This window comes from Fundulus heteroclitus, chromosome 19 (genome assembly GCF_011125445.2).
Source record: "Fundulus heteroclitus isolate FHET01 chromosome 19, MU-UCD_Fhet_4.1, whole genome shotgun sequence".
NCBI lineage: Eukaryota > Metazoa > Chordata > Actinopteri > Cyprinodontiformes > Fundulidae > Fundulus > Fundulus heteroclitus.
In genome coordinates this window covers 15,793,729-15,820,692 of record NC_046379.1, presented here as the reverse complement: position 1 = coordinate 15,820,692, position 26,964 = coordinate 15,793,729, and the positions used below count along the sequence as shown (strand labels likewise).

The 26,964-nt window shown below is 40.8% G+C and overlaps 1 protein-coding gene across 2 annotated transcripts in view; it reads right to left on the bottom strand.

Moving 5' to 3' along the window:
* The window catches only part of ldlrap1b (low density lipoprotein receptor adaptor protein 1b), a 45,068-nt gene that overhangs the window by 3,250 nt on the left and 14,854 nt on the right, over positions 1-26,964 (bottom strand). For both annotated transcript variants that reach the window (XM_012862094.3, XM_012862093.3), the window contains exons 2-8: positions 21,119-21,261; positions 19,410-19,522; positions 17,375-17,489; positions 15,374-15,446; positions 8,150-8,245; positions 1,950-2,083; positions 1,589-1,623 (exon numbers count right to left, since the gene is read on the bottom strand). In XM_012862094.3, coding sequence (XP_012717548.1) covers positions 1,589-1,623; positions 1,950-2,083; positions 8,150-8,245; positions 15,374-15,446; positions 17,375-17,489; positions 19,410-19,522; positions 21,119-21,261 — 709 coding nt within the window. The remainder of the gene's footprint in view (positions 1-1,588; positions 1,624-1,949; positions 2,084-8,149; positions 8,246-15,373; positions 15,447-17,374; positions 17,490-19,409; positions 19,523-21,118; positions 21,262-26,964) is intronic.

Here is a 26,964-nt window from a genome sequence, read left to right as displayed (position 1 = left end):
ACCGTTCTTTGTGAATCCACAAGCTTTAGGTACAAATGGCAGGGATCGTTGGATGGACGCCATTGTTAAAAGAAAGCCATGAGAAGTGTGGTTAGCAGTTTTCCATGGGGCACAGCAGACATGGAGTAGAAGGTGCTCTTGTCTGATGAATCAAGAATTAAACTTTTTGGCCAACAAGCAAAATGAAAAATATGGCGAAGCAGAGGACGACGGCATCTTGCTGTGGGGTGTGTGTGTGGGGGGGGGGGGGGGGGGGGGCGCTTTTTTTCAGCAGAAACAGAGGACCTGGTCAGAGTTCATGGAGAGGTGGCTCAAACTAAACACCTGAAGGAAAACCTGTTAGGTGCTGTAGACACGAGTCTAGGGTGGAGCGTCACCCTCCAGCAGGACAACAGACCTGCAAGCACAGCCAGGCCTACAGCGGTACGGTTCACATCTAAACATCTCTATGTGTTAGAATAATCCCAGTCAAAGGGGCAGACCTGAGCACAAATGGGATTCTTGTGGCAATGTTAAATTTCCTTTTACTTCACAGCTGTGTTCTGCTTTGTGTTGTTATCATTAAAAATGAGATTAAAACACAGCAATAATTGCGGTTTTAATGTAAAACGGTGAGGAAGTTTAAGGCCTATACTTTTGTGAAGCTCTTCATTAATTTTATCTGCCAAGTTAATTTGCAGATTCCACCAGCAGATGGCAGCAAAGACTCAAAATGCAGCCAGATCTTATCTGAACGGATGTGGAGGGAAGTATTTAAACTCTGAACTTGATGCAGAATGTTGCCTCCTAAATAATCTCTGCTATGTTAAGACAGAAAGAAATCAAATACACCAAACTCAGCCTGCCTTTAATCTTTCATCCCCATTTGAGCTCAACATCAACAAATACAATCAGAGTCCATCAAGCCGGCCTAATGTGCAGCTCCATCGCTGCTTAGTCTGTGAGCATCTTCATTAATCAAAGAGCTGGAGACTAACGACGTCAACATGTAATTACAGTGTGTGGAGATAAATAATCATCTGATAGCAAACCTCTCAGAGTCTGATTACAAATACTGAGGATCTAATTGTCTTTAGCAGGACAAGAAGAAATAAAAGCACTAATATTAAAAACAAACAGACCAGTAAAGCTCATCTTAAAGTGCTCATTAGAGAAAGACTAAACTGAAGAGTTAACTGCGGTAAACCCTGGGTTTTCCATCCAATTGTCTTAATGTTAGCACTGAATCTTACCAGCTTCTTGTTATTATATAACAATAACACTTAAAAATATTTAGCTGCAGCTACTTTAGGATTATTTTTCCCAAACAGAGAAGGAGAGTTTTGTCATTTCAACATAAAAATCACTGCGTGGCCTTTAAACAGGGCCTACAAAAGCAAAACGACTGAGGTCAGACGTCGGCTACACCAGCGCCCTTAAAATGAGCCTCTCCTGACTGCTGGAGTTGAACTGAGCTCAGGGAGAGTCTGCGTTTTACTATTTTATCAGGCAAGCCCGAACTGAATACTGCCACTCCCCGAACAGAAGTCTTTGTGGCTGTTTAGTCCACACTTTAAGCTAAAAAAAAAAAAATCACAGCTCTCCTCACCTTGAAAACGCCTCGTCCAGACCGTCCTCCAGCTCCTGCCAGACAAAACACACACAGATGTTAGAGGAACAAAAGGTCTTCCTGTGAAAACATCCATGAGGCCAGGATTTGTCTTCTCTCCCTGTTATAGAAAGCTCTGCTCCCTCTTCTGCCATATATGCATTAGATAAGGCTGCTTCTGTTCAATAGGCTATTGTCCACCTCAATGTGGCTGCAGCACAACTATGTCCACCCCCCAATAGAACAAGTACAGTACATTACTTGGTAGCATTTAATCAGTATTTCCACGTGGCATTCTTCTCTCCCAGTCTTATCGAGCCTGAGCAGCCGAGCGTGCTGGCCCACACCACTTTTGTCTTACCCAAACGGTATTGTTGTTTTCCGCCGCGTGATTATGCACCGTGAAGGGATCCGATTCAGTCTGCTTTGTTCCTGAGTGGGCCTGCATTGCTTTGGCTCCTTCTGCGAACTCCAGGAGAGTCCCCGTGGCTACGTCTGCGAACACAGAAACAGGATCCGTTTACTGCGTACGATCAGGACCCGAGTTATGTGACAGCTCCAAAGAGCAGATATCAGAGGCCGGCGGGTAAAGAATCATTCAGCCAGCGACGCAACAAACTCATTAACTCAACCAGCAATGCAACAAACTCATTAACTCAACCAGCAATGCAACAAACTCATTAACTCAACCAGCAATGCAACAAACTCATTAACTCAACCAGCAATGCAACAAACTCATTAACTCAACCAGCAATGCAACAAACTCATAAACTCAACCAGCAATGCAACAAACTCATTAACTCAACCATCTGTGGGTTGTAGGCTGCAGAAAGTCCCCTTCTGACTTTCATGTCAAACTTCCATGACGTCTGCAGTGGGGTTGGTTTTTAATAGCGTACCCGATGATTAATGGGTATTAACACTATTCTTGCTCCAGTGCTGTTGCAAAGGTCTGGGCTTTTTTTTTTTTTATATCTACACCAATGCAATCCAACATGAAAGGCAATCTGTCCAGCCACAGCATCTCCTAATCCTCAGCACTGACACCTGCTGCTGCAGGACATCGTGGTAACTGAGGAATGTTTAACTTTGCAGCATCATTTCTCCCTTTTAGATTGTTATATATTGTAAGTTGAAGTTGCTCAGTAAAGCACAAATTTCTTTCACTGCAACCAGCCGAGTCATGCTTAGCAATGTGTTGCAGCAGTTCTTTAGTCAAGATGTTAACTTCCTACAAATTTTCCATTGACAAATTTCATGCTGTTCCAGACTCAAGTTTCTAGACTTTTGTTTTTGCAACACTCTGGATTAAAAATTCAGGAAAAGCTTTTCACCAGGTTGGGTTTTACATGATAAGCAAATAACACGATGCTGTTTGGACTCATAATCATTTCACAGCTTTTTTTTTTTTGCTATCTGGAGCAACTTGGATCAGCTTCAATTGAACTAAAGTTAGAACTTGTCAAATCTAGACCAGAATGCTCTATATTAGATGCTGGTTCTTTAGGATGAAACTGCACTTTATATTGTAATGCTGCTTATTCCACCTGCAATCACTTACACTGTGGTATGCTGTATGCAATGAAATTCCGTTCTATATGCACTCTGTACATACAAAATGACAATAAAGTTGTCATTTTGTTGTTTAAGTCTAAGTCTAAGTCTGAAGCTTGAGATCTGGGATATATTTATTGTGTTTCCTCAAACTAAATTATTTTGGAACAAGTTAAAGAACCAAAGGTAGTTTAAAAACTGGCAAAAAGACTTGAAAGTATTCTTTTTGGATTTTTGTATGAGTGTGCATTTGACTCAAAATTCAAAGCAAATCAATGAGATGGGGGGAAAACTGAGGTTCTGATGTGGTTGGTCAATTATAAATGCATATTGACAAAGACAGTAAATAAGCACTTAAATTACAATTACAGAAAAAAAGCAGTTTATAAGAAATTCCAATTAATATCCTTCAGATAATAGAATGACAAAAAATGATGTAAATGTAAACAATATTTTTTTCTTTAAAACAAAAATAAAAACACAAAAATAATCATAAACTAGTAAAAACACAAAAATAATCAACAAGAACCCTGGATAGTTAATCCTGCAGTCAGATTGGTGTGCCTTCAGGAAAAAAATGCCTTTTTCACTGGCAAGAGGTGCTGAAACAACATCGGGTAAGTGGGCGTTTGCAGTCGGAGAAAAATCTAACAATTTCAGAGGCCGCACCGACACTTTTCACCTCAAGACTGTACAAATCAACTCTAATCAATTCTAACAGCTTGCATCAGCTGAAATGTGCAGCTATATCTTTAATCAAGTAAATAACATGAGTAGAGTGATTTTAACACAAAATGTCTCTTTAGTAAAGAAATATAACATTTCTATTTAAATTACTAAAATACTAGCAGTTCCTAAAGAGCAGCTTGAAAAAAACATTTTAACTGGCCCTGTTGCATGCAGTCAGAAGGAAAACTCACACACGTTCTTTTCAAGTTGAGAAAAGAAACGATTAATTCAAAATTATGAGCAGCGTGCAGGTAGCAGGGAGCATGCATCATCTCTTCAGGGTTGGTGGTAATCAGAACTTCAGAGAAAAGATCTGGGAAGAGGAGCAATCTGCTGCACTGTTGACCTGATAAAAACGGAGCCATTTTTACAAATGAGCTCTGGGATCTGCCTATAACTTGTCAAACGAATATAAAGAGAGGAGCCAATTTCTCTCAGGGTAAAAGAAAGAAAAAGTAGAATTAAGAGGTAAGGTGTACAGTCCTGGGTGTTATGTAGATTGTGGAAATAAAAAAGAAAGAACAACTATGCCAAATGATCACTAGAAAAAGCTGTTCCTACGCAACAGCGAGTGAGAATGCTAATCTGCAAAATGATTTGAGGAGAAGATGCAGACGTTTCATGCAGAAGAGAAAAAAGCTGAAAAACATTTAAGAATTTGAAAAATTTGAAGAAATTGAAAAATTTGAACAATTTGTAGTAGTAGTAGCAGTAGTATCAGTAGTAGTAGTAATAGTAGTAGTAGTATTCAGTAGTAGTAGTTGTAGTAGTAGTAGTAGAAGTAGTAGTAGAAGAAGTAGTAGTAGTAGTATCAGTAGTAGTAGTATCAGTAGTAGTAGTAGTTGTATCAGTTTTTAAAGAATTTGAAGGAATTTGAAGAATTTGAAGTAATTTGTAGTAGTAGTAGTAGTAGTATCAGTAGTACTAGTAGTTTTAGTTGTTGTATTAGTAATAGTAGTAGTATCAGTAGTCGTAGGAGTAGTATCAGTAGTAGTAGTAGTATCAGTTTTTAAAGAATTTGAAGGAATTTGAAGAATTTGAAGGAATTTGTAGTAGTAGTAGTAGTAGTAGTAGTAGTATCAGTAGTACTAGTAAAAGTAGTTGTTGTATTAGTAGTAGTAATAGTAGTAGTATCAGTAGTAGTATCAGTAGTAGTAGTAGTATCAGTTTTTAAAGAATTTGAAGGAATTTTGTAGCAGTAGTACTATTAGTAGTAGTAGTAGTAGTATCAGTAGTACTACTACTAGTAGTAGTTGTATTAGTAGTAGTAATAGTTGTAGTAGCAGTAGTAGTTGTTGTAGTAGCAGTAGCAGCAGTAGTATCATTGGTAGTAGTAGTAGTAGTATCAGTAGTAGTAGTAGTAGTAGTAGTAGTAGTAGTAGTATCAGTAGTACTAGTAGTAGTAGTTGTTGTATTAGTAGTAGTAATAGTAGTAGTATCAGTAGTAGTTGTTGTAGTATCAGCAGTAGCATCAGTAGTAGTAGCAGTAGCAGCAGTAGTATCATTAGTAGTAGAAGTAGTAGTAGTAGTAGTAGTAGTAGTAGTAGTGGTAGTAGTATCAGTAGTACTAGTAGTAGTAGTAGTAGTAGTATCTGTTGTAGTAATAGTATTGGCATCAGTTGTATCAGAAGAACTAGAAGGAATTTGAAGAATTAGAAAAATTTGAAGGAATTTGCATTCATTTCAATGGGAGCAAAAAACGCACAAAAAGTACAAATACTTCAAAAAGTATAAAAGGTACCATAACCATGAGACATAGCAGTAATGTCGAGAACGAGCCGAACGTTTTGGTACGAAAATCGTTGAAATCGGTTGAAGTATGCAGGAGTAGTTAGACGCACAAAAACGTACGGAATAATAATAATAATAATAATAATAAAGAAAAACAGGAAAACAATAAGTGAGAATGCTGTATAGCATTCTCACTGACTACACATAACTATGTGTGCTTTGCCTCGCCCCATAGAAAGTGTGCCTGACCCAGTGTATCAGTATTTAGCCTGTGCTCCCTCCTGAACAGCTGATAAATACTACTGCTGCCATTAGCACACTGTCCTTTCCCTGCTTTCATAGTGTTTTCTGGGCTTAGTTGTGTGACTCTTGTTTGGAAAGAACCATTGATGAAGCTATTGCTGCCATTAACAATCAGTAGTTTCCTTGGCTTTATTCTTATAGAAAGTACCACTGGTCTAGTTCGTCTGCGTGTAGCTGTTGTTTTCCTGGATAGTGCCAATTACAGAGTTATTAATGCTATTAAGTCTGGTCTGCTGGTCCATTGGGCCCGGAGTAGGAAACGTGTCCACTAAACCTGGCTCTATCGAAGGTTTCCATCAATTCAAAGGCAGTGGTTTCTCTTCACTGTTGTTTTTCTTTTCTTTTCCAGCATAATGGGTTGATCCAAGGACGATACCTGGATGCGACTGGCTAGGCTTAATCATTGGATTTAACTAGACGTGGATTAAGATAAGATAGTCTTTATTGATCTCACAATGGAGAAATTCACTCGTCACATCGGCTCATACAAGAAGGTGCAGAGTAGGGAAGGTGCATTCAGTTATATACAGTGAATCTTCATATATACAATGGATCAAAAAGAATACCAAAAAATACAAAAAAGGAAATAGGAATGGGCATATGATGTCTCATTTACATTCCTAGTGGTCTATATATATATATATATATATATATATATATATATATATATATATATATATATATATATATATATATATATATATATATATATATATATATATATAAACATATCTATATACTTAAATATATACATATATCTATGCGCCTACATACATACGTACCTACGCGTATATATGTGCATATACATTGTATACATTTGTACATACATGTGTACTGACTTATGTTCAGGTGATTGAACCAGTTTGCCTCGTAAATCGCCTTGGAAGACATTCTTTGGGAATCTAATTGTTTCAGATGCCGAAAATCAAGCAGAAAACTGGCAAATGATAGTAAAAGTTTCATGTTTGTCCCATTTAAAGGATATTTAAGGACGTTTCTTTAGTATCTGGGAAAACAAACATATTTTTCAACTTCCATACAAAACAATTTTATTAAAAAGGTAAAAACGCTATACTGATACGCAACGCAAATGTTAGTTGTAGCTCGACTTTCAGCTTTGTGTAGAGGCAAATATTCAGTAAGGAAGATGATAGTCCAGCAGGAGAAATCCCCCAGCGCTTAGGCGAACACAGGATGTGCCATAATTTAGAGTCACAGTAAGAGAAGTGGTTCAGAGAGCGAGAGCTGAAGATATCATGTCACACCAATAAAGCTGAGTCACCTTTCAGCAACGCCCCTGATCCGTGACGTGCTATTTGATCAGCCACAGCGGAGGTTGTGCGAACCTTCAGATAAAAAAAGCTCTGCACTCTCCAACCTCTATTTGAGAGGAGGTTTGCTTTTGCCTTTTTTTTTTTCAGAAAGCGCTCAAAATCTTCCTCCCACTGTACAATTATGCCAATTTGCCTTGAGGAAATTCCTTTCCTCTGGCAGCTCAATGACCCAACAAGTCCAAATGTGTTAACAAAGAGCGTCTGCGTTTCCAAAAAAAAAAAAAAAAAAAACGAGTCCGAGACTTGCTTCTCAGGGGATCATCCCCAAAAATGTTGTGAAACATTTCACATTCATGGTCACATGTGGTATCAGGGTGGATTTAGAAAAGAGATCCCTCTCTGGCTGGAGCCCAGCTGGCTGAGCAGAGGATGAAGCTGCAGAGCTACAGAGAGGATGTTTTCAGAGTTTCACAAAATTCAGGCGTTACCACTAACACGGTCCTCTGTGAACGTACTCTGCTCGGCAGGTAATTTAGAGGAATAAAAACGCCGTCCTTTTATCTGGATGAGTCGAAGTCAGCATGTTATGAGCGCATCATCTTACTAATTCGGATCAAACACAGGGTTATTCGTCCTTTTAAATAAACCGGGCTCCACTGCATTATAATTATAATAGCCGTTATCGCAGAACGGCGCGGGATTTACCGAGGCCGGATTTATTCCAGTGGATCACAACACGGCCGAGGGGCTTTAATGCTTCCAAATTAAAGGGACGATTATCATCAAACATGAGCACCTTAAACTGTCACTTCCTGTTCAGATTAATGACGTTTTTAGTGTGAGAATCCAGCTGACCCGCTGCTCCGATGTAGGTCAGGCTTTTAACAAGTGGCCGAACACTCTTCCTTGCCCCTGAGGATATGATTGCTGTGACGGTGAGAAAGATGTGATGACGGGCGACAGGACTCACCTCCTCCCTTCAGGCTGCCCAGGCTGGTCGAGCTGTCCGACTGAGAGTTGCTGGCTCCTTCGACGTCTGAACCCGACTTTACTCTTTTCTCCTTCTCTGTCAACGACAATTTCACGCAAAGAGGAAGTAGTCAGTGCAACGGTGAACTTTGTTGCTCGCTGTATTGTTATTTTCCTAGCAGCTGAAAACAACAATAACAGAGTGCCTTGCAACAAAGTACACACACTCTGATCTTTATCATATTTTGACATGCAGGCCACACTTTACAGAACGTTATTTTTCGAAAAACAATTTTGGAAAACCCTGCAACATTGTTCCTCCACTTCACAACTATGCACTACTTTGTATCAGTGTTGTAGTAAAGTCACTATGCCTCGAGTCCGGGTCCAGGTTCGAGTCTCCAGTGTTCAATTCCGAGTCAAGTCCAAGTCATTAAAAAAAATCCGACTCAAGTCCGAGTCGAGTCCTTATTGATCCAAGTCGTGTCCAAGTTCCGCACTAAAGTAAGCATAGCCTACATGTTTTTAAACTTAAAAAAAATCCACACTCCACCACATTGCACTAATAATTTAGATAATAAAATCATACACCAAATAATATTCTAATGACATATTAAAATTATAGCCTAATGATATAAAAAAAAGTTGAGTCTTTTTCTCAATTTCCGAGTCAGAATGATCTGAATGTAGGAGTCCGAGTCCAAGTTCGAGTCATCAGTGCTCAAGTCCAAGTCAAGTCACGAGTCTCTAAATTTAGCTAATGACTCGGACTCGAGTTCGAGTCTCGGACTCGAGTACTACAACACTGCTTTGTGTTGGTCTATTGCATAAATCCCTATAAAAGATTAATTTGTCATTAATTTGTCATTGCGACATACTTTCTGGTGAAACTCGTGTCATGCATTTAACCCATCCCCTTTCTAGGAAGCAGTGGGCTGCCACTGTGCGGCCTCCAGGAACGTTCTGCAGCTAAGGGTTGCTCAGGGACCCCGAATGGCAGTCTGCAGGACTCAAACCAGGGAACTTGCAGCCTTTCCTGTCCTAGCCCCCTCCATAAATACATAAATACATAAATAGTGTGGTAGTAATGTGAGAAAATGAGAAAAAGCTTTAGGGGTCTGAATACTTTCACACTGGGAAGCAAGGGCGTAAACAAATCAGCAGAAGGTTCTGCTGCACAGACACAGAGCATCAGCACATCTGGGTCACAGGGACAGGGAGCCTTACTCGTGGCATCCTGCTGAGGCAGTTTTCAAGAAAGTGCAAGTCACCCTTCACTAGACTTCCTGTACAGCGGCGCTACTGTAACACCTCCCTGTGCGAAGCAGTTCAGAGTCTAAATTTATCAGCCTTCGACAGAATGGCTGGTCTGAATGGCACTGATGGATCAGCAAAGGTCGAGACTTCTCCTCCAGAGGACAAAGGGCTATTCATAGGACAAAGCTGGACAATGCATTTGCCCAACAATCCACCGCGCTGACTTCATGACAGATCATGCATTGTTTTTGCTCCCACAGTCTGGCAGGGGAAACAATATGGCACCAGCTCTTCTACATTTCTCTATTTAAAGAACTAAAGGTGAAACGTTTATGTGAGTCCAGACTAATATAGTTTTATGTTGGGTATGCAAGTGCGTAGGGTTTTTTTGTGGACGTGTGAAAAAGGTGGCAGTCACACGCAATGTATACCGCAGATGTGCAAAAGTAGTCTATGACTGATGCAAGTGCAGCAATACTGCACCAATCACTCAATAATAAAGTCGCTCATGTTACATTTTGTGCACAATCTTTCTGCACTCAGAGATTTACTAACCTCAGCATCTCGGATGCCTAAACCGAGAGTGAAACTGAAACCATTACCTACTTTCTGATTGATTTGACTAATACTTATATGACCACTTAGGGGAAATCTATTCTAAACTAACCTTTATTTTCTAAAAGCTCAACTGATCTGGCTAAGGTCAAACTTCATTCTGAATGCAGAAAACTGTAAATCCACACCCTTAATCTAAATATATGTGCACTACTATAAACAGAAATACATCAAAAGCAACAGAAAAACTTCAGAGATGTGAGAAAACCTGATGTTCCCCAAATACATCTCCTTCATATCCTCTTGTTAAAACCCATGTAAGACACGTTTTTCATCACGCCATCATACATGGTGGGATAGGAAACCGTGCACCAGCAGCTTTAATTTCTCTGTTTTCCTTTTACATGTTTTGTCCTTTTAGCTTAACAGGATATAGTGCTGTCCAATCTGTGCTTAAACTTAGGAAAGTGGAAAAAGACCAAGACAGAAGGAGAATTGCTCTTGTACTAGAGAGAAAATGATAGCAAAACGTAGCCATAAGTCCAAAGAAAAACATTAAAGACCCTAAAATGCCTGAATAACTATTAATAAGTGATCATAAAAACATGGCTGATTGGAAGTATTTAAAGAGAGAACGGATTACTAATTATCCCCTGGATAAAAAAGGTGGGACATCCTATTTTAAGTTGTCTTCTAATGCCTATGTTAACAAAATACACCATGATAGCTACAAAAATTCCCTCAACAGTGTAGTCTGGTCAGCTTTTTAATTTCTTTTAGATTGTGCATTTTTCTTGTGTTGATGGGTTTAAAAACAAAAATCATCATAAGGCAATTTACTCACACTGGACACATAATTTAGTCATCTTTGATTTCATTAACTTATGATTCCTCCTACCATTTTAGTAAAGCAGATCAAAATTTTGCAAACAAAACACAAGAGTGTGTTTCATCGTGAGATCCTGCAAACTAAGGGCTACACCCTTAGTATATAGGACTAAGGGTATTTATCCCAAACCATCACGGTACAGTCATCAGTCCTGTGTGAACAAAGCATTCCTGACACATGATCACTGATCTCATCCAGATGTGTTTGTGTTGCTCTCTGTTGAGTGCCACAACACAAAACTAGTAAATTAAGGTATCTAAACTTCTGCACCCAGCTGATACACAGATTCTTGTTAATAATGACAAACTGGTGTCTGGACATCCAATGGCTTGCCTTTAACTGGCAGGGTGCAGCTTTAAGAATATGGAAATCCCAATGGTCATATAATAGAATGTATGCGACAAGCAATGTATGTATTTATTCTACATCCTTGAATCAAGGGTATTTTTAACTACTAATCTGCAGGTTACAATAACTGCTGTGCAACGCCTCATAGAGTCTAATAAATGGCATAAAAAGGCCCCAATTCACCGTTATTCTTAAGAGACTGTTTGATTAGTAGTCAAACAGTGTCCCAGGGAGGCGTTTCACATTTTATAGCCATTTTAAATTACACCGTTCTCCACAGATTTTCCTTTGACATGCCATCAAGGTCAGATTAAATTAAACCAATGTTTAACAAGATTTTTGTATATGGTCCTCATGGTACTGAAAACTTTTTAAATGTTTTTATTTTACCAGTTTAGAAATGCTGCTCACAGTTCATAGCTTGCAATCTCAGTGCCACCTCACTAACACGGATGGTTTATGTTTCTGCTACATGGTGTGCAAGCTAGTTGAAAAAAAAAAAGTATTTTTTATATCCGTATGAAACCGTGACCAAGAAAGTGGTACCAAACCCTGATATAAGTCTAGAGATCCAGCCCTACCTCGAAGGGTTTGATGTCTTACTGTCAGTAATGGTCCTGCAGAGCTACAGCACGCAAATAGTTATTTTTTATTTCATCACCACCCATCATCTATTTTTAAAAATCCCAATTTCCCATGAGTCCTGGTAGCTTAGCGATGAGAGAGGGCAACAAAAAAAAGGTTCCCCAGGCGCCTTGAAGCCGACTCCTGCTCCTACTAAACATGAAGCCGATGTAAACATATTTCCCAGCTCCCAGCCTGCTGCGGCGAGGTTTACAGCGAATATTCTATGAGCAAAGCTTTAGAAAACAAGTTGGGAGACGTAATATACAGAGGAATGTGGGTCAGGCATGTGTGTTGTACTGAGGAGAACCACAGTGGGTGGTGCAGGAAGAGTCCTTCCACGAAACAAGAAAACCAGACGGTGGATCTCATCTTCCTGCCTGCCTTAATCCTGAGGGGTCCCGACTCAGAAGATTACTTTGGGAGACAGTTTCAGAAGAAACTTTGTTTAGAAATAAATTTGATTTTGCCTCTCCTGAAGTCTCAAGGATGAGGAGAGGGATAAAGTTAGCAGAGAAAGAGAGTGAGGTTACATTAAATTCTCTTTTTTTCCCCCAGTATTATACCAGAGAGGAGGAAAATAAAGAAAGGTATGAGGCGAAGAATCCTTGGCCCTGGTGTAAAAGCATCAAAAATAAATACCCCCCTCATTAAAAGCAACGTTCAAATCCAAAATTAACGCAACAGAAGGAAAAAACCAGCAGAAATGTTGCATTTTGATCGGTGCAGACATGCGTCTCTGAAGGACTGCATAAATAAGCCTTTCGTGTGAGACGGCATCCATGACAGACATTGAATGTGTCATGGGGGCTGAGCTTCCACTGACACAAGCGCACAATCATTTTCCCTTCTCCCCACAGCCCTCCGCGCGCCGCCCTTTCATGCTTTCTTGCCCCCACGCCCTCCTCTGTTGCTCCCCCTCTCTTTCTCTCTTCAGTCCTCAGAGTAAGGACCGACGAGAGAAACCAGAGCGACTCCACGATGAGGCGGCAGGTGCAAAACAAAGCGGGCAGCGAATGGATGATCACTGAATTCAAAAGACCCCCAACAAGGCAACACACGTTTAAAAAAATGAGCAGGGTGGCAGGGGGTGGGGGGGGGGGGGGGGGTGGGGGTAGGAGTGGCGATGCAGAAACTAATATTATGTGGCAAGAACTGCTCATTTACATGGGAGCCATACATGCAGTAAATTACACACACATGCTCTGCTGAGCTTTAAAAAAGGACTGGGCTGCTTGTGTTAGCCACCCTCCTCCTTCAAAGACACACGCGCACATTTAGTTATGTTAAAGTGTGATGTTAAAATGCTCAGAAATATCAAAGTGCGAGCCAGGACGACATAAAACACACACATGAATGAATAATAAGGAGGAAGAAGTGTGTGTTTAAGGACGCAGTGGAGAGAAAAATCCACGTTCCCACTCATCTGCCTCAGGCTGCACTTAATTCCCTCACATCCTTCGCTCGCTAAAACATCACAACTTCCCCGTTTGAAATGTCCAGATTTGCCCGGTTTTGGGATTTTTGAAACCGTGGATGTTTTCAAAATGGTTCAAAAGTCCAGATAAACCAGATTCTGACCGTCTGATAGACAATTAATACACCGATAAGAATAAAAGAACAACAGATGTCCTCTTTCAGTCGTAGGCTCTGACACAGCAGGATAAAAAAAATCCCCTGAATCAAAGACGCCAAAGCAGAAAAGCTTTACGTGAAAGAAAAAGAGAAAAAGACACCAGCAATGAGCTTAGAAAAGTGATGTTTGATGTTCATCAGTCGGTTTGTTTACAACACCATTTCAAAGTGAATCATTCTAAAGACAGATGCCAATCGGTGAACGTTCCTGCAGGCCATAAATGCTCAATCTGCTCTCTAGACGAGTAGCAAACCAGCACGGCTGAAAGGAGAAAAAGCATCTTCTCTCCAAAAATCTAACAAAATGACTTAAATTGGAGCCAAGTTGGATCTGAATCAGTCACAAGACTTCTGGAAGATGTTACGGCTCATCTGGTACTCGTAAGCTTTTGGTTCCACTTGGAAGTATTGGTTGAGTAACTTGTGTGGCATCCAGCAGATACAGGTGGAGATTAGGTAGGTAGGACTTTTCTGGTAAAAAGAGACCCGATGATTACTGCCAGGATTAAAAATGATCCCTCACTGACATCTCTAGATCCAGTCTGAAGAAGTTTGTAAGGGACGAGCAGCTTTGTTTTTATGAATGATCGGCTCCGTTGTTCAGTTTGATGGCTTTTTAAGCCTTCTATTGTATTATTGCTCATGTGAAGGCTGAAATCTTAAACTAGCTTAAGCAAAACATGTTTGGTTGGTCAGTATGTTGTCCAGAAAAAAAACTAAACTATTACCTGAAATAAAAACAATGTTCTTTGTAACAAAAGTAGAGATGTCTCAGCCTAATGAGCACCGCCATGCTTTAAGAATCCCAAAACCAGCATTTAAGCCCAAACTCTTCATACCAAGTATTAAGCAAGGTGGTGGAGGAGTAATTATTTGGGCTTTTTTTCTTTACAGCCTCAGGACTAGGGAACATTGCTATGGTCTGTATCCCAAAGTACACTGGTAATAGGGTCACAAGGTGAAGCTTGCCTGAATCTGGCTCACCAACCAACAAGACAATGACAACAAACAACAGCAGAACTAGAACAGGAACGGCTTAAAAAAAGCGAACGGGGTGTCGTAATCAGCCAAACGCCAGACTGCAGCCTCGACGAAATGCTGTGGTGGAGCTCTTGAGAAAGCGGTGATCATATGAACACCTGCAAAGCTCAATGGACTGAAGCAACGCAGCAGAACACGGTGCAGAAAGATTGCTCCACGTCCCACGATAGACGCAGATAAAGCCATACGGAAAGCAACTACCGTACAGATAATTATCACTGCTGCAGAAGCTTCTTCAAGCTGTTGAATCATAGGGGTTATTTTTGTTTTTTTCCCCCAACATACAGTTTAATTTTTTTTTATTTTAATTGTATAAATGACCAGGAATCTGTGTTAGAACCTGTTAAAGGCTAGGTCATAAATATTATGTCCCACTAGATAAAACCTTAGCAGTGAAAGAAGGTGGACCTGTTTAACATGGTGGAATCCACCGCTAGTGCCGAATATAATTTAGTATTCCAGCTACTCCGAATTCAGAGTTAGTAGCTTTTTATTTTTGTGGATTTTTACCTACTAGAAAATGTTCTAAAAAGGAAGCGTGAACCATGCCTCTTCCTTCTTTCCCCCCAGAGCCGTCCAGGCTTTCCATGGTTGCTTCAGCTCGCCATCGCTCAGCTGAAGGCAGGTCTCTCTGTACTTTACTGATGGTTTGATTTACCCAATGAAGCATTTTCTCTGCAAACGAGTGAAAACCAGCCTCGCTGTTTGTCAGTATCTCACACGAACCCTTCAAGAAGGTGTCGAGGTCGCAATCAGGGAGAAATGGGAAAATGTACGTTTCTGTGTTGACATGGCAACCTCGGGGATAAAGGAGGAAGATGAAGGAGGATGATGTGCGGACTAATGGAGAGCTTTCGCTCGTCTTTAGTGCCTTACCTTCCTTGGCGGCTTGCCAGAACTCGAACGCCACCCTGAAAGCCTGAGCCACCGTCAGGGTTACGGCCTGGGCCTGTTAGGGGAGAGAGAGAGACGTCAGTCAGGTGGGAGTCACACACACGCCGGCATCTCATTGGCAGGAAGACAGGAGCCGTCGCTCCGACACAAACGGGAAGTGACCACAAATCTAAGATACTTTAAGAGAGGGAAGAGAAACCAGTGGGTTCCATGACCAGTTGTTTATGAAACTGGGGAGGATACGTGGCCGTTCGGCCACGACTAAATTACTGAGAGGAAGGAAGAAGAGGGAGCGGCTCCGTCATTCAGAAAACCTCCAGGGACGTGAGAATGCCAAGAGGGGGGGGAAAAAAAAATAATCACAGCTTCCTCAACCACCTTCTCTCCTTCTTATTACTTCACATTTATTTGTTTTTGCATGAATAGAAATTAAAGTATGAGTATGTAGCAGCGAAAGAGCTCTGGGTATTCTCTATGTTGGCAACGCAGCTAAAACCACCTCCTCAATATTTACGACTCTGTCCACATCATTTCCTGTCTCCATGCACAACAGATTAACATTTCAGAAAGCTCACACCCAGCGAGGCCTCGAAGGGCAGTTTGGTTAATTTCAGGAACAAGGTTTCAGTGTTGACAGTAAGAAGACCATCACACCATGGCTTTACAGACAGATGTTCCAAAGATGCAGAATACAGCTGGCATCTAGTCAGGGTAAAACTTCACTGAAAAGATCATTTCAGTGATTAAATTAAAAAAGGAACCTTATACTACATGCATTTATTACAGAGAGTGATGCATTTCACATTTTGATTTCTGTTCATTTTGATGATCTTGACACAGAGTTTCTCAACAAGTTTGAATATTTAATAAAAAGGTAGTTTTTAATAGAGAAATGTTATACTAATACCATCAAAATCATAGGAAGCACAGGTGACTTGACAGTTGCTCATCAGAAAGTCTCTGACAACGTCCACAGGGACGGTCAGAGCCCAAAATGTCATTGATAAAGAAGCTGGCTGTGGACAGAAAGCTGTATCCATGCATTTTAATAGAAAGTTGATCCGAAGGAAAAAGTGCAGCAGAACAATTATGCCCGCAGGCATAATCTCATCCCTCAGAGGACTGGGAAGAAAAGACCGTTGAAGGGTATTGGGGAGATTTACAAGGTGTGGAGTGCAGCTGGAGTCCACCGTTAAAGAGCCACCCCACGCAGGCGTGTCCAGGACATGGGCCACATTCCTCGAGTTAAACCAGTCTTGCACTGAGAAAATGTCAGCTGTGGATTATCTGGGCTAAAGGGGAAACGGGCTGGGCTGTTGCTCCGTGGTTCAAAGTCCTTTATTCAAATGAAAGTACATTTTGCATCTCTTTAGGGACCCACAGTTAAAAAGTCTCGAGGATGAATGGAGTCGGTGTTGATCTGAGGAGCTACCAAGAATTGCCCAATCCTGCTCCATCCACTACCTACTGCTGTTTTATCCTGTTACAAACTGTTTTTAAATAATTTGTTCTCATCTTAGCACTTTTAATTCAAGTGTCTCTGCTGTTATACAAGAGGTTATTGGTGCTAATATGTTTTATTGCTGCTAAAACTGCTCTCTATTGTTCACTGTTTTTGTTTTAATTAGTTCAGTTATTGTTAAATTACAGATCTGCTTAAAACAGGTGTTGCACATAAAACAAGGTATTTTATTTTTATATTTTAGCCCAACATTTTAAAAACTGTTTTGGTTTTATGCAGAATTCAAATTTTCTGAGAAAGTGAATTTAGGGTTTTCATTAGATGTTGTCAATAAATTTCACAGCATTAAGCACCTGAAATGCATCACTCAGTGTGTAATGACTAAATAATATGAGTTAACTTCTATTGAACATTGAATTACTGAAATAAAGACACGTTTTCTATGCTTCTAATTCATTGAGGTGCGCTGGTTCATGCTGGATGAAACAGGGTGTAGTTAAAGCGCAGACTTAGTTACTCGCCATTTTTCTCTTTGAGCAGAGGAAGGCGTGACACTCCAGAGTCTCGTTGTGCTGGCTCTGGACGATGTAGGCAAACACCTTGTCGTGCATCTTGTCTGCAGTGCAATATGATATTCTGGAACAAACAGAAACACATACGCAAACACTTTAATACAATGACAGAGAAAGCGGGATCATCATGTGCGCCCGCAATAAGTAAGAGGTCATAGTTTAGGTTTGGACCTTGCTTTTAGTAGTACAGGAAGTCTCATGCGCACAGAAAGTGTGTTTGTAGGGAGGCAGAAGAGCATCCTGAGGTGCCATTCCTGTCATGTGTGGGTAATCACTCCTGCTTGCCAGTCTCAGGTGCAGAGTGAGCCTTTAAATCAGGCAGTAATGGCCTCCAAATAGCTTTTCTCCATCATTTCAGCATGATGTCATTACTTAATACCAAAGCCATGAGCACAGTGACTGGGCGGGGAGGCCCAGCAAAACGATGAAGACTTTAATGAATTTCTGCCATCTGTCCTCTCTTTGCCCTTCTTGAAGCGCCCAGCATCGTCTTCGCCGTCCATCGGCCAGGATTACGTTAACCGATACACAAAAACATTGACGCAAAGAGAAGAATCTGAGGAAATATTCGAGTGAGAGGGCGCTGGGCAGACCTGAAGTCCAGGAAACGATTTTTTTTTTTCCTGAGCAGATGTGCAAGAAGTAAAACTGCGTTTAACTCTGAGCAGCTGTTTTAAGTTTCTGCCACATCATGAAGTCACCGCTGGACTCACCCTTACACAATCTGCTTTGAATTGCATTTAAAAAGGGCCGCATTTCTGAGCAAACAAGAAGAATTTGGTACTTCGGAAACAACATAAGGTGCTGAAGCTGAAGCTCATAAAGCCATTAGCCGCAATTGGAGATTGAGCACATAGATTTGCAGACTCAGAGGTTGAAACAGCGGGGGCTTCATCAGTGGAAGCAGCTTAGCATCACTCATACAGCACTGTCAGGGTGTATTCCCCACAAATCCAGACCAGAAAGTCCTTCCTGTTAACCGCAAATAACCAGAAAAATAACGAAAAAAATTGCTTTGCCACGTTAGTTTTCAGCAGCTACCGACATCTCTGTGCTTCCTCACACTTTGTTTCAAACAGCTTGCTAAAATTAAAAATAGATGACTCTTGGTTGACCTTGCAGGCTTAGGAGGCGGGCGCTCACTGATCAGAAACCTATTTTTTAATTGTTAATTTCCAAGTACTTCTCTATATTTGTACAACTAACTTGATAGAAAGGCAGGAAGATAACCCATAAATACAGGCAACTATGTTCTGAAGTCTTGTGACACATCTCAGCTAATTTATATGCCTGAGAGTCACATTATAGTTGGGTTTCTTTTATTTCCACAAACGAAGCCTTTTCATTTTCGAGTATTCTGAACTTCTTCTTAACTTCAGGTCACTGAAACACTCCAGCTGACCATTTTCTGACTAGTTTCACACTCTTTATCTTCCCTTTTTCTAATAACCTTTGTGTAAGCCAAAACAGCGGAATGAGTTTCCATTGGTTTATGATAGATAAAAAAAAAACACTTTCGGTGTGGATTTGACTCAACCCAAGTAGGCTGAGAAAGGAAAGAAGTACAGCCAGTAAACAACTTCAGAAAGCTAAAACTTTTACCATGAGTGCAGCCATCCCTGAAAAGATGATGGAAAAGTCCCGTCTCTTCTTGATAGGCAGACCCATAAAAGTGGATTTAAGCGAAAAGGGATTCAAACTGGGCTCATCAGTTCATGAACCGAGCTCGCAGGCTGAGGCAGGTACGGTTTTTAACGAGAAAAGACAGATGTGTCCCTCTGTGACACCTGGGGGCTGAAAGCCCAGACTTCCAGCTGCTGCAGCGCGCCCAGGGGAGTTAAGATTGATGAGAACGAACGGCTGCGAGGGCAACACACAGATATACCACACATCCACAGAGTGATCGATGAGACCCAGACGGGAAGCAGAACTTTGCTTTAGTTCAGGGTGATCGGGTCGAGCCCGCTTTGACAGCACGACTGACCTGTATATGGAGATGTTTTCTATCAGCTGGTTTGAGGCACTGTCGTAAAGGATGATCCCGCGAGGCGAGACCGTTAACGTGACTTTCTGGAGCTTTTTCCCGCTGGCTTTGGCCTGGAAACAAGAGAACGAGGAGAGGGGGACAGGGTGGAGGTCACAGCAGAGACAATAGAGAGGTTGTGTGTGTGAGAGAGAGAGAAAGAAAAACTAAATCTGCATCTCTAAATTACAACCTGGGGAGCTAATTGGTGGCGTAATTAGCCAATCCAAAGCCACCAGGGAGATGATAGAGGTGTACTAAAACTGTCGTGTTTGATCCAGCCCTTCATTACGCTCGTCATCAGGACATTTAAGAGATATGCAACACCAAAGTAACAATTGCAGGAAGGAAAATCTGGCAAGTAAACAGAACACCCATCACATTTTCACAAATCATCTTTTATTGCTGTAGCAAAACCTCCCTTCATAAAAATCTGACAGTTATTGGTGGCGACGGGGGGTTCCCCTAACAATTCCTGTTAAATAAAGTCACTGAAGCTTTTTTTTTTTTTTTTTTTTTTTATGATGTGTTAAGATCATAGCTCATGACAGCTCATGGCTTTCTGTTGTGGTGTCCATTTCTCCTGGCAACTCTGCAAAATGGGAAAGAGGGGAAAACATGCAAGAGAGGGAGCACTACGGTATGTTGATCTGATGACTACTGGTCAGAGCTACAGCTGAGACAATAATATAAGTGTTTAAAATAACGTCAAACGAGGCTGGATGAGGAAAAGAGAGTTTGTCTCGCTCCCATGATCAACCTTTAGGTGCCATCTAGAGTCCAACTAGTTGTTGCTGCCCGGAAAACACTTTTTCTCTCCTACCATCACAGATATAAACCTGTAGGGTACGGTAGAGGTACTGGAAAGCTTTAGGTCTTTCTCCCTGCAAATCATGTATTATTGTTTAAATAACCCCACATTTTACACAGACGTGTGGTGGAATCTGACAGAAAATGGAAAACGGAGTCAACGCAGAAGGAGCTGAGAAGACAAGAGCCCCTTCTCCTCCACCCAAGACTCTGGGTGATCTATAAAAGATTGTGTAAAAATGACCTTGAGACCTTTTCCCCACCAGAAAATTGCTGTACTTAACGCAAAGGTGGCATTTTACAAAATGCTCAGTGTGAGGTTAACCTTCTGCGATAAAACGGGCTTTTCATAAATATGCTAAATTAACTGCAGCAATTACCCGACCCACTGCACAAGTCCTACTATTCACCATTCATCAGTTTATCTGTAATCTGCTTTAGAAGGCACACCAGCAGATTAGGCGGATTCAGAGCCTTTATTTCCCTCGTCATACATCAGTCCCACCACCGTGCCGTCACCAACTCCATTATTCACTGAGCTGTCAGATCCAATAACATTATCCTGTTCTACCTGGGCCCCAGTCTAAGAAGCAGCGGCCGCACTAATTGTGTCCTCTTTAAAAATGTCAACTGGAGCGAAAGGTTTGGGGGGGTCAGTATGAGCACATTTCACTGAGATGCCAGTCAGGTCATGATCATTAGGAGTGGCAGAGGTGATGATGTGGAGAAAATGTTAGAAATGCTTGACAGAAACTCATTTTCTGCAGAGAACGTATTTCTATAGTAGACTAATAGGAGGAGGATTGGGGTGAATTAGGCTGATTCAGTGTGTGTGGATGCGTGCGTTTGTGGTCTTTCACCGTGGACACTATCCTCTTGACGGCGGCCGCAGACAGCTCCTCGCCCTTTGGCTGCTCCACCATCGTCACCCCCAGGTATTTGAGGTGAAACACCATGCCCTCCACCAGCGTCTCCCTCGTGTCCGTCCAGTTCTCCGGAAGCTCTGCAGGACGACACACACACACAGCTGTGACACATCTAAATGCAAACAACCCAGCAGGTTAGAACGTAAGGAAGACTGAAATCTCCTTTTACATCACATCCAAATAAACAGCTCTGAAAGTAGTCAATCTGACAATTTCTGCCTGATCAGCTGAGGATAATCTGATTTATTTCCTGTTCATTAAATGCATTAGAAAGAAAGACTCTCACTTTTTTTGGCCTATATATATGCATCGGCCAGCAGAATATTCCTTCATGCACATGTTTAAGGTCAGTAAAGTACACATAAAAGATCAGGGACATATTATTTGAAGCATAAATGGGAATAATTTTTAAAATTCCTTCACTTACAGTCATATATAGTTTTTCACTGCCTTTATCAAGAACCTGCAGCTTATTTTTTCTTTTAAGGTTTATATCCATTAAAAAAAAAACAGAATTGGTTAAAATCATAATTGGTTGGACAAAAAATAAATCAATCAAAGGAAATAATTTCTACCAGGGAAAGTTTAAAATCAGCACATATCTTATTCAAACCCTTCCCAAATTTTATATGTGAACAAATATATCGAGAACAACCAATTACTTGGAAAACATATTGAGTTACAGACATGAACAGGTTAATAAATTCAATAAATCTTGGTTTTCAAAGTTACTTTAAATAAATAGAACTAAAACTGGACGACTAAAATTACCTTTATCAATTAAGAAAGTTAAACACATATCTAGGGTCCTTATATACAGGATTCCAGCTCTGTTAACACTAAGGTGCATCTGCAGTTCAGAGCAAAGAGTTTATTTTGCCTTCAAATGGTTTGATGGATATGAAAATAATAAAAATCATACTTTTCCCTTGACAGACCTGCAGGATTTTGGGGTTTTTTTTGGACTGACCGGCACTATCATCTAAAGATGAAGCAAGATTATGTCTTTTGGAAGAACCCGTGCTTCTTAAAGTAATCCAGGGATTTGTGAAATTAAGGCCAGGGCGGAATAAAGCCGATCTGAAAATGTCAGCAGGCTGAAAAAAAAAAAAAAAAAAAAAAAAAAACTCAAATAAGATCTCCAATCTCCAAAGTTAGGGAAACTTTTAACGGCTGCTTTTATCGGAAAATGTCCAGAGGATCCAGATATGAGCTTGGTTTAATTTAGAGACAACAAATAGGCTGGAATGTGTTAAAGAGATCTGGATCATTCTGACCCCTTCACCCTTTCTTGTTTTATTAAACATTTCAGACATTAAAATGTACTGTTTTTTTTGTTTTTTTTTCAAAGAAACTTTTAAAATCAAAGTGTTTCCTTACAGTTTTCAAACATTGGGGCAATAAACTCCCTCCAACCTTCTCATGCACACACACACACACACCCCTTTAAATCACCACTCACCTCAAATCCTTCCCTGTAATATACTTAGTAAGTAAACATCCTTATAAGCAGCACTTGGCTCTTTTAAACAGTCACAAACCGTCTCCTTGAGGCTCTCTGCTTCAGTACATTAAAAGTCTACAACTTCTAAAGGCAACTAGTGCGAAGAGAGATCCTTGATGAAAGACGCTCCGAGGCGACTCACCACATAAGTTTAAAGACAAGCGTGTTAAAAGCGCCCTGGTCCCTCCTTTGGTTTGTGTGAAATTAAAAACCACTTCAACGCTCGACCGCCAAATCGAGCTGAATTAGAAACTAGAAAACAGTAGAAGCTAGAAGCACCCTGACTTTGCTCTTTGACGCTTATAAAAGCTTTATAGACTTCTAGGGAGGCTGTGCCATTGAGTGAGCGGCAGAGGGAATCCATTTAAAGGCTGGGACGCCACCATCCGTCCGCCTGTTTGGCCTTCGTGCAACTCTGTATCTTCAAGGTCATCTGTGTGTAATACCGCACCTGCAGTAGGTCTTTATCCAACACTAAATTAACCTTTTTATTGTCTCCACAAGTTGATGCATTTAGTATTTTGCTAGTAAAGCAAAAAAAACAAGCAACAGCTTTGATCACTTGGAGTCCTTTTTGAGCACCAAAGGTATTTATGTTCATATCAGCAACGGTTTCTTAATGGTCTACGGCACAGGTGTCAAACTCAAGGCCCGCGGACCAAATCTGGCCCTTCAAGGTAAATTATCCGGCCCTCGAGAGCCAAAAAAGGCATATATCCTTTTATAGTGTATAAAGTGGCTAAAACTGTGCCTCCTATAAGTGTAACTCACCCCAATATCAACTTTTTATGCATATAAACTGTATAAACTGGGCCTAAGAGTGCTATTTTTATGTTACTGTGCATGTTTTAATACTACTGTGTGAACTGGAATGAAATTATGAAATGAAAAGTATCGTCTCTACACATGCAAGTGGCCCTTTTAATGACGTCATGATGCCAAAGTGGCCCCATATAGAAATTATTTTGACACCTCTGGTCTACGGTGTTTAGCAAATACTTTGAAGTTTAAGTCAAATAAAACACAATCTGTCCTTCCTAATCTTTCACTCTGTATTTGCTTGATTGCCATTAAATTTCAGCAAAGGAAGTTAACAGAAGTAGGGTTGTTTTTTTTTTTATGTTTTTACGTTGAAGAAAAAAATATCTGTTGAAACAAAACAGACAGGGCCTAAATATGTCAATCGGGGTAATTTTATAAGTCTTTTTTAATTTGGCTAAACACAAATTATTCAACAATGATCAACAAAACTTCCTTTGATTTAAGCTTGAGTGTTTTGATTTTTCTCTCAATAAACCCACAGCGTTCTTCTCTGACAAATAGAAGCCTATTTAATATCAACCGCATCCATTTTCTCGCTACTAATTAAGACAAAATGTTTTTCATCATCTGAATGCATGAAAGTAGATTGTATCAAATATCCACTTCATTCAAAAGCAGTCTACTAACTAACAGTATAAAACCCGTCTTGTAACATGCCCTACTTGTGAAAATTTATGTAGAATCATTACTTGTTCAGTATTTTAAAAGCTCTCCTAATGCATTACTTTTTCAGTGTGAATGCAGTCACTCAGCTTTAGATACCGTATTATTTAGAGTGCATCAATCATTAGTTTTGTGGCAGCAGAGTCAAACCTATAATATATCTCTCCTTTGAAGCCAGAGCGAGCCAACTGTGTGCGGGTAACAAGGTTTAAAACGGTCCAAATGGAGCTTAAACCAAACCTATAATTAAGTAATGAGTCTGACGGGGAAGAGCCACTGCAGGCGGTGCCTTGTGCTGGTTTTCCTCCACTGATCCCGCATCTACATTTACTCACTCTGTAATCGAACCTGTGGCAAAGAACGGCGGGCTGCGACGGCTTAAGTTGGGTTACACAGAGGGCGAGAAAAGTCTAAGATACGGACGAGCCACTCAAGGCATTCAGACATATACGAAGTGGCTCAACATTTCAGGAACGCGTTTAACCTTCAGTGTTTGCAGAAACGGACGATGAACCCTGAGTGACCCGAACGTCTGCAGCTCTGACGGGAAGAAGCGCTGCTGCTGTCGGGCCTGAGGAGCCCCTGGGGGATTACACGGGGCAGACGTGCTCTGAGAACCGCGGTTCGACTCGAGACAACGGCGTCGGCTGAAACATGCACGGTTGGAGGAGCTTCTGGTGCGGCAAGAGATCCGAGAAGCTCCCGTCTGCGGTGGCACTTAAAGAAGGTGCGGCTCCAGCAATGACCAGCAGTTCACCCTGACTGCAGAAATGATGATAGAAAAAAAAGAAAAAAAAAGAACCAGATGTTCTGAATAAAACGCTGATATGAAAGTAGATGTGCTGAATCTGAGCGCGTTCTTTAAAAAACCAACATAAAGCCAGTTCAACTCATGGACACCAGCTATTTTTAACCTGATCTGCATACGCAGAGTACTGTGCGCAGTATTAATCCATTTTAATACATTGGATGGGCACATTTGCATTCGCCCACCCCACAGACCCACATGCTGTCTCACCCTCCCTGTGTCACCGACGGGCCCTGCAGCAGCACCTCTCTGCAGATATGGTGACGATCGGAGCAAACTTCAAAAGGCTCCACGGCCGGCCTGCAGCGTTGGTTCGTCACCGCCAGCTGCTTGTTTGGGTGACGGAGAGAGGAAATAAAACCTGAGAGAGAACAGGTGACGGATCACTGCTGCTTGGTGAGGGAAACAGGCTAGAAATAGGGGAGTGTAAGCAAAGGAAGGTGCCGGCACGTCGCTGGTCAACATCATTCAAAATCACAGTGTCTCTATAATATAGACATATAGGCACACTGTATCTAAACGTGTTTTTTCCTCGCTCTCTGCACATTTACGTGGAGATGATGGGCCGGACCAGTGTGAGGAGGCAAAGTTGTGCCCAAAAATCCTATTTTTTAACTTTTTATCTTCTACTTTTGGTGTTTCTTTAGAGTGTGACTGTCTTTGTGTGTAACTGACTGTGTGTTTGCCGCAGTCCCACCCGAATTTCCCCACTGCGGGACAATAGAGGGACTCTTATTTCATCTTAAATTATCAGGGACCATACAACTGTCAGCACATACTAATCTCAAATTAAAACTCAAGTAAAACTCTTCTCAACGAGACATCTTACAGGATTAGATTTGGGCAACTTAACGACTACTGGAGAAAAGAAATGCAACCGATTATCTGTTGGTGGATTTGCGCAAAAAACACATTTGTGAATAAATCACACTTCCCATCAAGCCACGATTGATGAAACTAAATATTCAAGAAGTTTTTAAACTCCTTTTCATAAGTAGAAGGTCACTTTTAACGGGCATCTGGTTGTAATAAAAACAAAGTCATCCTGGCCACAAGGTGGCAGTATTGCACCAAGTTGTTGATGAATTTCCTTGGCAGCAAAGCATTTTTCCAGAACATTTGCCTACTTGATCTGTTTCTTTTAACTTGGAAGGACAAATGCAGAGTCAGGATGGCCGGATGGAGTAGAAATATTTACCTTTACTAGCGAACCACTTTACTTTTTTTTTTGCAGATTATCTCTAGACTTGCAAAACTGCTTTCACCAAACAAAATCTAAATTTCCCAGGAAAATGACAACATTTGGGGCTGAACTTTGGAAACCAAGGCTTCATAGAGGTAAAATAACAACGCCACAAGCGGTCTTCACAGAGCCGGCTGCTGGACTTACAGCCAATCAGTGGAATACTGTTTTCTTTAACAGGGAACTTTATCAAATATCATGAATTTTAATAAACATTAACAATACCCATTTGAATAGTAATAGCTTTTAAAACTTTTTTTTACCATTTAAAGCAGTCAATAATCATGCAATGTTTTAGTTTCTGTGAGTAAAGAAAGTATAAAAAAAGCAGCCAGCCGTGACGATCACCACCGATCTAAACCCACCCACCCACCAAGAAACGATCATGAAACAGGAAACAATGAGTGGAACAAGATAAGACCAAAGCATGGCAAGCTGAGATATCTAGAGCTAAAGTCGGACTGAACTAACGATGCTGTCACGTGAAAAAGAACTGCATAGCAAAAAGACGTTTGGTAACTCTGAAAAGGATTAAATTTCACAGCAACAGGTCATTACAGTGAAACAATTTCTTGGAAGAAAAGCCGCCTCTGATGGTGCTTCATGATGCATGTTGTGAAACGTGTTTAGCATATTTTAAGTTCCTAACACTTGCGGTATTTCACATTGTTTCAATTTTAAAAACGCTTGACTTAATATGTTTGCATGTCAAAGTTCCCTAAACACAAAGAAATAAAGCT